Here is a 15,633-nt window from a genome sequence, read left to right as displayed (position 1 = left end):
GGCACCGTCATAGGATACCACATTTCCAAGAAGTCAGTTTGTCCAATTTCTGCCCTGCTTGAGCTGCCCCGGTCAACTGTAAGTGCAGGTATTGTGAAGTGGAAATGACTAGGAGCAACAACTGCGTAGCCGCGAAGTGGTAGGCCACACAAGCTCACAGAACGGGACCGCTGATGTGCGTAGCATGTAAATATTGTCTATCCTCGGTTGCAACACTCACTACTGAGTTCCAAACTGCCTCTGGAAGCAACGTCAGCTCAAGAACTGTTCGTCGGGAGCTTCATAAAATGGGTTTCCATGGCCGAGCAGCCTCACACAAGCCTAAGATCACCATGCGCAATGCCAAGTGTCGGCTGGAGTGGCGTTAAGCTCGCCGCCATTGGACTCTAGAGCAGTGAAAATGCCTATTCTAGGGTGATGAATCATAGTTATATTTATATGTATATATGTATATGTATCACCATCTGGCAGTCCAACGGACGGAATATGAGTTTGGCAGATGCCAGGAGAACACTACCTGCATAGTGGCGACTGTAAAGTTTGGTGGATGAATAATTGTCTGGGGCTGTTTTTCATAGTTTGGGTAAGACCCCTTAGTTCCAATGAAGGGAAATCGTAATGCTACAGAATACAGTGACATTCTAGACGTCTCTCTGATTTCAACTTTCTGCCAACAGTATGGGGAAGGTCCTTTCCTGTTTCAGCATGACAATGCTAATGTGAACAAAGTGAGGTCCTTACAGAAATGGTTTGTTGACATCAGTGTGGAAGAACTTGACTTGCCTGCACATAGCCCTGACCTCAACCCCATCGAACTGGAACTGGAATTGGAACGCTGACTGCAAGTCAGTCCTAATCGCCCACCATCAGTGCCTGACCTCACTAATGTTCTTGTGGCTGAATGGAAGCATGTCCCCGCATCTAGTGGAAAGCCTTTCCAGAAGAGTGGAGGCTGTTACAGCAGCAAAGAGGGACCAACTCCATTTAATGCCCATGATTTTGGAATGAGATCTAAAGAAATCAAATCTTATTTGTCACATGCTCCGAATACAGCAGCCCTAGCGTGAAATGCTTACTTTCAAGCCGTTAACAAACAATGCAGTTCAAGAAATAGATTTAAGAAAAAAAAAAGTAAATAATAAGTAACACAATAAAATAACAATAACGAGGCTATGTACAGGGGGTACCGGTACAAAGTCAATGTGCAGGGTTACAGGTTAGTCAAGGCAATTTAGACAAGTAGGTAGGGGTAAAGTGACTGCATAAATAAAATAAACAGCGAGTAGCTGCAGTGTAAAACCAAAAACCAAAGATGTTTGACGTGCAGATGTCCGCATACTTTTGGTCATTTAGTGTATGTCATTTAGTGTATGTGATAGTAAACAAGGTTGTATTTAAAAATAAAAATAATTAGGTAAATAATATATCTGTTTGGGCTTCTTGCGGTCAATTTGCAGACTTCAAATCATTTGTAATTATGTTCCGTCCCCCTGACCATACGCTCTAGATAAAATGGCCAATGGCTGAATCTAGTTGATGATCCCTGCACCAGACTATGCAGCGAAGTGGGTATCTCTGGATCCAAGGTACAACTCAGCCCATCCATTCAGTTCTATGTACAGAAGGGATCCCCCCCCGGGAAAGTCCTTGGAACTGTATATTTCATCCATCAAATCAAACCAAAAATCCTCACAGAGCCAGGTTCCGTGTTCTTAGAATATACCTGGTTGTTGTCTGATTTAATATTCGTTAGTAACCGAGACACTGACACAAGCTTTTATTACCCAGAGGACTTCATTATCATAGCGTGCCACTGCCTTCCCAAAGGAGATGTAACCAGGGTGTTTAGATCACGTGTCTATCGGAGTAAACCATGTCACAGACCACACACACAGGGGAGAGGGAGAAAGACCGAGACAGAGATGCAGCATGTTATTGTTGCCTCTAAACCAGTTACAGAATTTGGCTGGGCCAGTTTAGCGTTGCTGTCTAATCGATGGCTCTAATCTAAACATAGGAATAGATCCATCTATTTGCATCCATCTGTGTTCTGGCCTTTCTAGAAGTTCACCTTATAACTGTATACTTTGTGTTCTGTTTGCCAAGCAACCTGATAATTTGCATAATGGACTAAGTAAGTAGTGTTAGTATTGTGAAACACCTATAAACTGATGAGTTAACATCCTCTGTCAGGGGTTCCCAAACCTTGTCCCCTCGGGGCCCCCTTTCCAGTATTGGGGAACATCACATACGGAATTCTGTGGGCACAAGCACTGTTCATGACAGACTGTTCATACTCCTCTTGGTGAAGAAAATTCAGCAAGTTTAAGGCTAATTTCCTGCAATTCTACACATTTTGTTATCGATGCAAAGAACATGTTGTAATTTCAAAGCAAATTTTCTTGAAATTCTATACATTTTTCCATGTCTGTGTATTCATGTGATATTTGAGTGACAAAAGAAATACTCATTGGCAAAAAACATTATGAATTAAAAACGTTAGCTGACATGGGCTAGTTAATCTGGACATTTCTGACAAGTTATACATGGCTCTCTAAGTTATGCAATGACTAACATGACAAGTGGAACTGATGATGCACTACCCAATTTTGAAAATGCATATTTTGTATTCTACTATTACACCTTTCAAGAGTAAGTTTAAAGCCGTTTTTTCAGTCCGGCTTTAAACTTACTCTTGAACCCCTCTCGCGCCCCGCCCCCTAGTTTGGGAACCACTACTCTATGTCACCTCTTATCTCCCTCCAGGACCGGGGCAGCTCCATGGGGAAGCTGGAGCCAATCTCCCCCGTCAGCCCGGCCCAGATGGACCCTGATCTGGACCTGGTGCCAGCCCGCTTCTCCAAGGAGGAGCTCATCCAGAACATGGATCGTGTGGACCGGGAGATTACAATGGTGGAGCAACAGATCTGCAAGCTACGCAAGAAACAGGTACAGGTACCGTACAACCATGGGTTATAGGTCCTCTTCACTACGGTTTGTTTGGTGCTTGTCTGTTTGTCATTTATGAGACTGTGTTTAGATAATGGTTTTAGAATTGGTACCAAATGCAATCAGGTATATCAATCAATCAATCAATCAATCAAATGTACTTAAAAAGCCCTTCTTACATCAGCCGATGTCACAGTGCTGTACAGAAACACAGCCTAAAACCCCCTAACGGCAAGCAATGCAGATGTAGAAACACTGTGGCTAGGAAAAACTCCCTAAAAAGGCCAGAATCTAGGAAGGAACCTAGAGAACCAGGCTCTGAGGGGTGCTGGGAACCAGGCTCTGAGGGGTGCTGGGAACCAGGCTCTGAGGGGTGCTGGGAACCAGGCTCTGAGGGGTGCTGGGAACCAGGCTCTGAGGGGTGCTGGGAACCAGGCTCTGAGGGGTGCTGGGAACCAGGCTCTGAGGGGTGCTGGGAACCAGGCTCTGAGGGGTGCTGGGAACCAGGCTCTGAGGGGTGCTGGGAACCAGGTTCTGAGGGGTGCTGGGAACCAGGCTCTGAGGGGTGCTGGGAACCAGGTTCTGAGGGGTGCTGGGAACCAGGCTCTGAGGGGTGCTGGGTGGAGATTATAACAGAACATGGCAAAGATGTTCAAACTTTCACAGATGACCAGCAGGGTCAGATAATAATAATCACAGTGGTTGTCGAGGGTGCAACAGGTCAGCACCTCAGGAGTAAATGTCATAGCCGATCATTCAGAGTGAGAGAGTGAGAGAGTGAGACATGTATATGCAGGGCTTATAGGTTGGCATGCTTTCTCTATATTCAGCTATTAGTAGACTACGTTTGGTTATTATGATATGCATTAAAAAGCTGTATAATATAATTTAGCAATGCCAGTCATTACTCTCATCTCTCCAGATGAAATCTCGCGTCTTGTGACGGCCGGCCGCCCAACAACCTGCCCGCTCGACCCTATCCCCTCCTCTCTTCTCCAGACCATTTCCGGAGACCTTCTCCCTTACCTCACCTCGCTCATCAACTTATCCCTGACCGCTGGCTACGTCCCTTCCGTCTTCAAGAGAGCGAGAGTTGCACCCCTTCTGAAAAAACCTACACTCGATCCCTCCGATGTCAACAACTACAGACCAGTATCCCTTCTTTCTTTTCTCTCCAAAACTCTTGAACGTGCCGTCCTTGGTCAGCTCTCCCGCTATCTCTCTCAGAATGACCTTCTTGATCCAAATCAGTCAGGTTTCAAGACTAGTCATTCAACTGAGACTGCTCTTCTCTGTATCACGGAGGCGCTCCGCACCGCTAAAGCTAACTCTCTCTCCTCTGCTCTCATCCTTCTAGACCTATCGGCTGCCTTCGATACTGTGAACCATCAGATCCTCCTCTCCACCCTCTCCGAGTTGGGCATCTCCGGCGCGGCCCACGCTTGGATTGCGTCCTACCTGACAGGTCGCTCCTACCAGGTGGCGTGGCGAGAATCTGTCTCCTCACCACGCGCTCTCACCACTGGTGTCCCCCAGGGCTCTGTTCTAGGCCCTCTCCTATTCTCGCTATACACCAAGTCACTTGGCTCTGTCATAACCTCACATGGTCTCTCCTATCATTGCTATGCAGACGACACACAATTAATCTTCTCCTTTCCCCCTTCTGATGACCAGGTGGCGAATCGCATCTCTGCATGTCTGGCAGACATATCAGTGTGGATGACGGATCACCACCTCAAGCTGAACTTCGGCAAGACGGAGCCTTCCCCGGAGTCCTCCCGGGGAAGGACTGCCCGTTCCATGATCTCGCCATCACGGTTGACAACTCCATTGTGTCCTCCTCCCAGAGCGCTAAGAACCTTGGCGTGATCCTGGACAACAAACTGTCGTTCTCAACTAACATCAAGGCGGTGGCCCGTTCCTGTAGGTTCATGCTCTACAACATCCGCAGAGTACGACCCTGCCTCACACAGGAAGCGGCGCAGGTCCTAATCCAGGCACTTGTCATCTCCCGTCTGGATTACTGCAACTCGCTGTTGGCTGGGCTCCCTGCCTGTGCCATTAAACCCCTACAACTCATCCAGAACGCCGCAGCCCGTCTAGTGTTCAACCTTCCCAAGTTCTCTCACGTCACCCCGCTCCTCCGCTCTCTCCACTGGCTTCCAGTTGAAGCTCGCATCCGCTACAAGACCATGGTGCTTGCCTACGGAGCTGTGAGGGGAACGGCACCTCAGTACCTCCAGGCTCTGATCAGGCCCTACACCCAAATAAGGGCACTGCGTTCATCCACCTCTGGCCTGCTCGCCTCCCTACCACTGAGGAAGTACAGTTCCCGCTCAGCTCAGTCAAAACTGTTCGCTGCTCTGGCTCCCCAATGGTGGAACAAACTCCCTCACGACGCCAGGACAGCGGAGTCAATCACCACCTTCCGGAGACACCTGAAACCCCACCTCTTTAAGGAATACCTAGGATAGGATAAAGTAATCCTTCTCACCCCCTCCCCCCTTAAAATATTTAGATGCACTATTGTAAAGTGGTTGTTCCACTGGATGTCATAAGGTGAATGCACCAATTTGTAAGTCGCTCTGGATAAGAGCGTCTGCTAAATGACTTAAATGTAAATGTAAAATTACTTTTTTCTTTAGAATTCTATTCTTTAGAGACGAAAACAGCAGGTCCGGGACAAGGTAGCACGTCCATTGAACAGGTCAGGGTTCCATAGCCGCAGGCAGAACAGTTGAAACTGGAGCAGCAGCACGACCAGGTGGCCTGGGGACAGCAAGGAGTCATCAGGTCAGGTAGTCCTGAGGCATGGGGCTAAGGTAGTCCTGAGGTCCCCCGAGATAAGCGGGAGAGGAGAAGGAGAGAAAAGAGAGAGAGAATTAGAGGGAGCATACTTAAATTCACACAGGACACCGGATAAGACAGGAGAAATACTCCAGATATAACAGACTGACCCTAGCCCCCGACACAAACTATTGCAGCATAAATACTGGAGGCTGAGACAGGATCTATATACTTTATCTTCTAAGGATGACCTAAGTGTCTATCCGTGTCATTATTTCTCATTGCGCCTGAATGTTTCTTTGACAGTGCGTGGCCTACACTGTGTGTTTACTGTCAGCGTGTTCTCTGAGTTCCAGCAGTCTCCCTGAAAATTCTCCCATCTGTGGTTAAATCCATTATCCCTCTCATTGCCTGTCTTCAGTGGGTTTTCACACAGTAAAGCCTTGAGCCCAGACATGGTTATATTGCTGTAATTATTGTACTAAGCTACTACTGTAGTTAGGGCTCACTCAGCCTGCCACAGTGCTCTGCTTCATGGCAGTTGCTTTCTCTTCTCCTTTAACTTTCTCCTCTCTTCCTTTTTTAAGGAGAAATGTAGGTAAAAAAAATAAATACACAAGCCATAAATAACAGCTCCCCCCGGGGGAGAGGAGGATTATGGTGGAGGTTTTGTGACTGCTTAACCACTCTTATTCCTTCCTCGCCGTCTCCCTCTTGGCTGCCTGCCACATCATGTTTTATAGAATTAAGTCACAGGCTTCGCTCAACCACCCAACCCCCACCACCCTAGACCATGCACACTACGCACGCTTGCCGATATCTCCAGCCTTCCCTACCCCTCTCACTTCTCTTCTCTGGCTGGCACTCAACACGCTTCTTCTTAAATCTAGGCCACCTGCAACCCATGACATGGCCCGCTTTGGGAGGGGAAAGGGTAGGGCGATATATCAAATTAATTTGATTCATTCTATTTAGTTTTTGCCCAATACTCCAAATGCCTCTGCCTCAAGAATGTATTGTATTTTTTCCCCCCTGTTCTTCTTTTTTGATGAGCGTTTATGTCCGCTTGTTCTCATGTTGTCTTTTAGGTCTCGTCTCCTTTGCGCCTTCTGTGCTGTGTGCACCTTCCCATTTACACCAGAGATGTGTATATTATGACGACATGCACTTGTCTCCTCCCTAATAATGGGATTCGTTGTCCCAAAGGCAAGAAGGCAGGTGACAAGCTTAGGTCCAAAATAAGCCCATAAAACGCGTTGGGCTTATTTTGGATGGAGTTTTAGTGAGTGAAGCCTCTCGCTTTTCCTCTTCCTCTACAAACACCAAGCCCCTGTCGCTCACAATAACAAAGAGGAGAGATCACTTTTTCCTCTCCGACAAGCGGTTTCAACTCGCTATTTGCAGTTGAGGTTTGGTCCAACAGAATGGGTCCTATGGACACCGAAACACATTGAGACATTGTTTTACTGTAGTAGAGGAGAAGTGAACCTTTATCTAACAAACCCTTTATGGTTCATCTACTCAAATTGCGCACAAAGCAGAAACTACTAAAACGACCGTATCAATGAACACGGATTCGGGAAAATTAATGCTCAGTTTGTCGCACACATTCAAGTACTGCTGATATAATTTTAGCCAAAGACTGTTATACTAGCTGTCCAGTCTGTTTTATAATTGTGCAATAAGCATAAAAAGGAATTGGCAACTCATTCTCGTTCTGAGAAACGAGGTAGGCCCCTTGATTTCAACATTTGAACAAAGTGGATAAGCTAGCATGCTGTTGAATCAGTTGAAGGACTGAAGGGTGTGTTCATTACAACTCAACTGTTATACTTTGTTAGCTAGCAAATAGATCCAAGTTGGTTCAACTGGAAATCTAAAGCTGGCTACTCACTAACGTGATTAATTCTCTCTAGCCTAATACCTGCTACAACAAGTTAGTCATTATTAGTGAATGTGCATTAGGCATGGTTCTGGACATTTCTTTTTTTATAAAAAAAAAAGGTCATTTTCATAGACCGACTTCAAAGCCAGATCAGTGATTATTGCAACGACTTCAAAGCCAGATAAGTGATTATTGCAAGAAGCAGGTTAATGGTTGTTGAAGGCTTATATTTAGCCTAGGTATGTCTTCATAACCCCTACACCCCGCCCTGTGCAACTGGGTACTGGACTTCCTGACGGGCCGCCCCCAGGTGGTGAGGGTAGGCAACAACATCTCCTCCCCGCTGATCCTCAACACGGGGGCCCCACAAGGGTGCGTTCTGAGCCCTCTCCTGTACTCCCTGTTCACCCACGACTGCGTGGCCACGCACGCCTCCAACTCAATCATCAAGTTTGCGGACGACACAACAGTGGTAGGCTTGATTACCAACAACGACGAGACGGCCTACAGGGAGGAGGTGAGGGCCCTCGGAGTGTGGTGTCAGGAAAATAACCTCACACTCAACGTCAACAAAACTAAGGAGATGATTGTGGACTTCAGGAAACAGCAGAGGGAACACCCCCCTATCCACATCGATGGAACAGTAGTGGAGAGGGTAGCTAGTTTTAAGTTCCTCGGCATACACATCACAGACAAACTGAATTGGTCCACTCACACTGACAGCGTCGTGAAGAAGGCGCAGCAGCGCCTATTCAACCTCAGGAGGCTGAAGAAATTCGGCTTGTCACCAAAAGCACTCACAAACTTCTACAGATGCACAATCGAGAGCATCCTGGCGGGCTGTATCACCGCCTGGTACGGCAACTGCTCCGCCCTCAACCGTAAGGCTCTCCAGAGGGTAGTGAGGACTGCACAACGCATCACCGGGGCAAACTACCTGCCCTCCAGGACACCTACACCACCCGTTGTTACAGGAAGGCCATAAAGATCATCAAGGACATCAACCACCCGAACCACTGCCTGTTCACCCCGCTATCATCCAGAAGGCGAGGTCAGTACAGGTGCATCAAAGCTGGGACCGAGAGACTGAAAAACAGCTTCTATCTCAAGGCCATCAGACTGTTAAACAGCCACCACTAACATTGAGTGGCTGCTGCCAACACACTGTCATTGACACTGACCCAACTCCAGCCATTTTAATAATGGGAAATGATGTAAATATATCACTAGCCACTTTAAACAATGCTACCTTATATAATGTTACTACCCTACATTATTCATCTCATATGCATATGTATATACTGTACTCTACATCATCGACTGCATCCTTATGTAACACATGTATCACTAGCCACTTTAACTATGCCACTTTGTTTACTTTGTCTACACACTCATCTCATATGTATATACTGTACTCGATACCATCTACTGTATGCTGCTCTGTACCATCACTCATTCATATATCCTTATGTACATGTTCCTTATCCCCTTACACTGTGTATAAGACAGTAGTTTTGGAATTGTTAGTTAGATTACTTGTCGGTTATCACTGCATTGTCGGAACTAGAAGCACAAGCATTTCGCTACACTCGCATTAACATCTGCTAACCATGTGTATCTGACAAATAAAATTTGATTTGATTTACATTCATTAGATTATTACTGACTGTTTGCACTGCATTTTACCTTTTTAATTGTACAACAAAGCTTATTTCTTTCTTTCTCTCTCTATCTATAAATATATATATATATATATATTTTATTTATTTATTTCTTGTGAATAGTCCATAAGTTTGAAAAAATTGAGCCAGCGGAGGAGGAATGCGAGGGATGGGCTGTGGTGGGCGGCAGCCGAGAAGAGAGCGAGCGTGGTGAGGTCCAGTGAATGATTGAGAGAGTAAGCTCTGCTACCTAGAAAAATAAATCAACCCCCTTCCCTCAACAAACGCTATGTTTTTTTTTTATGGATGTTTTCTTTTTTTAACTATTCACCCCCTCCCCCCCCGCCATAGTGCTTTCCTCTGCACAGCTTTCCAAGTATTAAAACATCTGGAGCAATTAAGTAGTGTGGTAAAACTTTATTTAAAGAGTTCTGGCAGAGTGTGGGCCTGGGGATCGGGTTACAGCCAGCCTGTGTTGTGTCAGCCAGGCTCAGGACGGCTAGTTTATTTTATTTTACTCCATGGTGGGTTTAGGAAGAGAAGGGGGTTCTGGGAATGTTTGTGTTTTCCTCCCCAGATGCTTATCCAGCTCGATTGGGGCACAGGATGATCCATCACGCGCCATTCTGCTGGGGATCCTCTGGGGGCCCAGGGCCAGCTTTTTCTCCCCCTATTGAGCCCCTGGCCTCTTTCAGGGGAAGGGAGGGAAGAAGGGGACTGGATCTAGTGTAGATCACCTCCCAGCACAGCAGGCAGCACACTGACAGGGTGTCCCAGCCCCCAGTAAAAGAGCTTCACTAACACCCCTGGCTGGGCCACTAACAGACCCGCAGCTCTGCTGCCACATACAACCAACACTGCGCCTTGTCTGTTTATGCCAAATGTCTTATTATTCCTACTTACCTATCCTGTTTATTGGAGCATCATACATTTATTCCACTTTAGAAATGTTACTTTAAGATGTAATCAACTGTTATGTCAGTTACTGGTGATCTACGATTGTGCCTTTGCACTGAGGAGGCCATAATGTCACTACTTAATACACATTGTGAACATAATGGATCAGTTCAATGGACGCTGGCATGACCACTGTGCCATTGCTTTGACTATGTTCTGGCAATTGTTACATAGGAACTTAACTGGGAGGAAAGATGTTTAAGTTTTTACATTTGTATCACAAGCAATTTTTGTGCAATTCATGATGACATTTGCAATAGTAGGCCCTTTTTAGAACTATACATTCTTTCAGTAAGACACTGATCTGTGAACCGTACATGATACAGTAACATATAGGTGTTCATATACTCCTTAGTGTTCTCTCAAAAAGGAAGTATGTCTGGATTCTGAAATTCACATTTTCACATTTGTAAAAAATATTAATATCTCAGCTAACCTTTTTGGTTTTTGCTTATTTAAAAAAATATATATCTTACTCTACAAACATGTCAAATTTCCAGAGTAGACTCTGTGGTACCTAAAAACGGACACTATAAGCTATTAACCAATCATAGCCCTCCTTTAGAATTGCAAGTTCAGCAAGTAACCAGCAGAGGGAGTTCTCTTTGAATCCATTTTCCCATTCACCGTGTTGGTGGTACTGATAAAATTGATCATACCTTCAGAATTAGCAGAGAGACAATTTGGCAAATTTGATTTACATGTAGAATATATTGTTCCAAATGATATTTCTTAACATGAACAAAATAAAAAAGGGTCATTTTGAGATATTAATATTTTGTTATGTTTCATAAATGAATGTGATTTGGAGCACACTATAAGGAGTATAATTACACCAAGATGTTACCTGTATCATGTACGGTTCACAGATCATAGGCTCATACTGGAAGGGCCTAAAATGGCCTCTGTCATCACGATTTTCTCAAATGGTTTGTGATTCAAATGTAAAAAAGCATTTAAAAATGCCTTCCTTCCAAATGAAGTTTCTATGTGAGAATTGCCAGAACATTCTGAGATACCAAAAATATGTTCCGCTCCCGCTGTTGTGGAATCGCCCCCAAATGCTTTGTCTCCTCAGTACTACTCTCACTCTCTTCTCTGGCATGGGGCCGGCCCTGGCTTTGTTTACTCCATGTTGTGGTAATCAGAATTAGAATACTGTAAGTTAATAGGATCTTTGTGGTGGTAAGTTAACTCCCCTGGGTCCAGTTAATCAGAGGGTTAACACTAGAACCGATGGGCCTTTCAGCCTATAAGTACCCGCTAGAGAATGTTGTTGGGCCTCCTCTTGAGCATACACATCAGATTCATAGCAACCCACAAGGCACCAACGCTTAATACATTGGACATAAACAATTGTAAAGGATGAATTGCATGACGAAATCGGCTGTTCGTGGGTATATGTTCATGAAAAGATATATTAAGACGCATCATTTGTTTGGATAGAGCCAGGGATCTGTTTTGTATTATTCTACAAAGGCTTACCGCAACATGTATAGCCTATTTCGTTTCCCTTCCAATAAAAACATTAGTGTAATACATCTGATCAATTGTATTTATAGATTTGACTAGTAATAGAGTTTATAGTAAGTAATACAGTTCAGTTCCAGCTTCTCACAGGCTCGGGCATAAGAGGCAGAGGCTCAAAGTCAACGTCGGAATCAGATGAAGTCCCCACATTTGACAGTTCAAATTCAATCACCTTCCTCATGCTCATCATTCAGTCCCATTTAAATTCAACTGGGAAGTCACGTCTCAATGGTCAGTTTTGTGTTTCTGTCGCCCATTCATCCGTTGACGTCATTCATTCAGTGAGGAAAGCAGCGTATTAGCGCCTGGGTACCGAGGCCCTACGGCAGATTTTGTCTTGGCACCTTAAGGTCGTAATCGTTGTAAAAAATAAATAAAAACTACAAACAACAACAGCCTCTAAATACTTTTCTGTTTGTGATTTGTAAAATTCTGACAACTGAGCAATGTACCAATATGTAGGAAAAGTCAGGGATGGAGGACGTAGCTTTTTTGTTGTTGTTGCAGATTGTTAATAAAACCAAAATCAAACGTCAGTGGCCGTTGTCCTATTTGGTATTCATAAGGATCCCCATCAGCAGCTGCAAAAGCATCAGCTACTCTTCCTGTGGTCCACGTGAAACATGACACGTAGTACAGAACATTTTATTAGTCATGGACTGAAATGCGTAGATGTAAAGTGGCACACAGCCTACATGTCAGTACATGCACACAATATCTAGGTCTAATACATAGTACAGTGAAAATTACAATACAAGATATATAAAATGGCTGCGTCTTTTCACAGTCCCCTTTGTGCGGTAAGGTGTTTTTTTTAAACTGGATGTTCAAGTGTTAAGCTATTTACAGTTAATAGGTCAGTTAGGCACATCACTGCTGGAGATGATGAGGAGCAAGAGGGGGAGGAGCTACACACTGCTTGAGTAACCTGTCTCCACGGAAACAGAGGAGCACAAAAGTGCTGCAGGATCGGGCCTTTTGCCTTTGTTCATGGCTTATGATGATAACCTTTTATCTGTCATCTTTCTCTATCATGTTCTTCTCCCCCAATATGATTTAAAGGGACATCTTATCTGCACACTTTGTTCACCAGTAAGTGTGTGTGTGTGTGTGTGTGTGTGTGTGTGTGTGTGTGTGTGTGTGTGTGTGTGTGTGTGTGTGTGTGTGTGTGTGTGTGTGTGTGTGTGTGTGTGTGTGTGTGTGTGTGTGTGTGTGTGTGTGTGTGTGTGTGTGTGTGTGTGTGTGTGTGTGTGTGTGTGTGTGACCTGTAGCAACAACTGGAGGAGGAGGCAGCAAAGCCCCAGGAGCCGGAGCGGTCCATGATCTCCCCTCCGCCCAGCGAGGCCAAGCACCGTAGCCTGGTGCAGATCATCTACGACGAAAACAGGGTCAGTACCATCGTACAAACATACACACTTACTGCTTTCTCTCTGTGTAATTATCTGCATCTCAATCAGTGCTTGGGGCTGGAATTGCTGTAATCAGTGCTAATAACCTCACTGTTGGCTAGTGTTAGAATACACATAGCAAGCTCTCCCCTGTGTCACATTGAGTACGTTTACATGCACACTAATAATTCGATAATCAACTGATTATGGCAATAGTCGCGTAAAAACTTCTCTCTGCTCATCTTGATCAGCCTAAGGTCAAAATCGACATAGGCATAAACCGATTAAAATAGCTGTTTTTCTGAGAAATCTTTAGAATTATTAGTACATGTAAACAGCTTAATCGGCGTTCTGTCTGTGTTTTTGATCTGCGCATGTACCGTAGCGCACGCCTCCCTCTTATGCTTGTGGGAAGTGAATTCTGACAGTATGCTTCTTAGAAATGGGTTTCACATACAAACTTTTTATGTCCCAACTCCGAATCAATTAGGCTTCACAAAAATAACACGGTTATTTGACATGACATTTATCGAATGTTTATTTTTATTGGGGATTTCCTGCACAAGTCCCATCAGGTAGCCTGATTTCAGATGTGTCCATGTAAACAGGATTATTAGGGAAAGTGATCTTCTTGCGAAGCATCTAAACATTTTAAAGAAACGATTCAATTAATCTGACTATCCACAATCTAATTGTGTGCACGTAACCAACCATCATCATTATGGCCTTTAGTTGTTGGCGGGATGATGATCTAAGATAATGAGCAAAACCATTACTAAAACTCACTCATTTTGAATGAATGTTGCTGTCTGACTGAAATTGTGTTATTTGAGTTTATCTGGTCTTTTTGGGGCCACAGAAAGGGGTTGAGATTGAGACGGAAGCTGTGGAGGAAGTAATATAATAATAATATAATATATAATATATATAATATATATAATATATATAATATAATAATATATATAATATAATAATATATGCCATTTAGCAGACGCTTTTATCCAAAGCGACTTACAGTCTTACATGACTTACAGTCATGTGTGCATACATTCTACGTATGGGTGGTCCCGGGGATCGAACCCACTACCCTGGCGTTACAAGCGCCATGCTCTAGAGTGGGAGCATCTGGATGAAGTGTAGAGGAAGTCTCTGACAGCTCTTTGATGATGAAACACTACTATGATAGACTGTCACTTGGCTTCTCCCTTGAAAAATAGGAATCCTGCTGTTTGAGAACCTAATTAATAACTTGAAGGGCACATGGAAGGTTTTTTTTTTGTTGAGTTTTGCTATGACCATGATTGATATTCTGTGAAGAGATAAAACTCTGAGCTCTGTCATTGCTGTTACTTGGCTCGACAGTACTGTCAAATGCCACTGTCAATAGAGAGGTGGAAAGGCTGTATTAGAAGGTATGCATTCATTAGCCTCCCAGTCTTATCCCAGTCTTATCGAAATACCAGGCAAAGTCCTCCTGTCTGATGGTGTAGTCTGCCAGAAAGGTCACCATCATTTAGCAGGTGAACCATTTTCTCTTTTTTTGACTTTAATTTAAAAAATAGTCTGAATGTAAGAATGTCATACAGATTTACGTCTACCAAGGTAGTTTGTTTTGATGAGTAGGATATTATGTAGTAGTAGTTAAAGCATTCATTTCCAATACTCTTAGTCCACCTAGTGGTGAGCACTGCTCCATGCACACACAAAACTGTATAAAAATGATTGTGTTGATTGCAATAGTATATCGTTGTACGGGGTCTTCTCCCACTCATCGTACAGACTCCAGTTGGCCCCCTCTGTATGTCCAGCAGCATACCACCCTGCATACCACCCTGCATCCCACTGCTGGCTTGCTTCTGAAACTAAGCAGGGTTGGTCTTGGTCAGTCTCTAGATGGGAGACCAGATGCTGTTGGAAGTGGTGTTGGAGGACCAGTAAGGGGCAGTCTTTCCTCTGGTCTAAAAAACATATCCCAATGCCCCAGAGCAGTGATTGGGGACATTGCCCTGTGTAGGGTGCCGTCTTTCGGGTGGGACGTTAAACGGGTGTCTTGACTCTCTGTGGTCACGAAAAGACCCCATGGCACTTATCGTAAGAGTAGGGGTTTTAACCCCGGTGTCCTGGCTAAATTCCCAGTCTGGCCTTCATACCATCATGGCCACCTAATCATCCCCAGCTTACAATTGTCTCATTCATCCCCCTCCTCTTCACTGTATATATTCCCCAGGTCATTGCTGTAATTGAGAATGTGTTCTCAGTCAACTTACCTGGTAAAATAAGGGTTAAAAAAAGTACTAATAATGTCCTGTATGTGTAAGGGCCAGGATGGTCTTTATTTGACTCATTATCTTTCCTGATGCCTAGTCACTTTACCCTGGCTTCATGTACATTATCTACCTCAAATGCCGTATTATTATCTATCCTGATGCCTAGTCACTTTACCCTGCCTTCATGTACATTATCTACCTCAAATAAC

General features: G+C 44.4%; 1 protein-coding gene across 1 annotated transcript in view; it reads left to right on the top strand.

The window, feature by feature from the left end:
* LOC124036232 (nuclear receptor corepressor 2-like) overlaps positions 1-15,633 on the top strand; it is a 132,975-nt gene that overhangs the window by 56,735 nt on the left and 60,607 nt on the right. The window contains 2 exon segments of the mRNA XM_046350522.1: positions 2,767-2,949; positions 13,041-13,157. Coding sequence (XP_046206478.1) covers positions 2,767-2,949; positions 13,041-13,157 — 300 coding nt within the window.

The sequence above is a fragment of the Oncorhynchus gorbuscha genome, linkage group LG05 (assembly GCF_021184085.1).
Source record: "Oncorhynchus gorbuscha isolate QuinsamMale2020 ecotype Even-year linkage group LG05, OgorEven_v1.0, whole genome shotgun sequence".
In the NCBI taxonomy this organism is placed as follows: Eukaryota; Metazoa; Chordata; class Actinopteri; order Salmoniformes; family Salmonidae; genus Oncorhynchus; species Oncorhynchus gorbuscha.
Note: the sequence above shows the minus strand (reverse complement) of the source record. Positions and strands in the feature narration are given on the sequence as shown.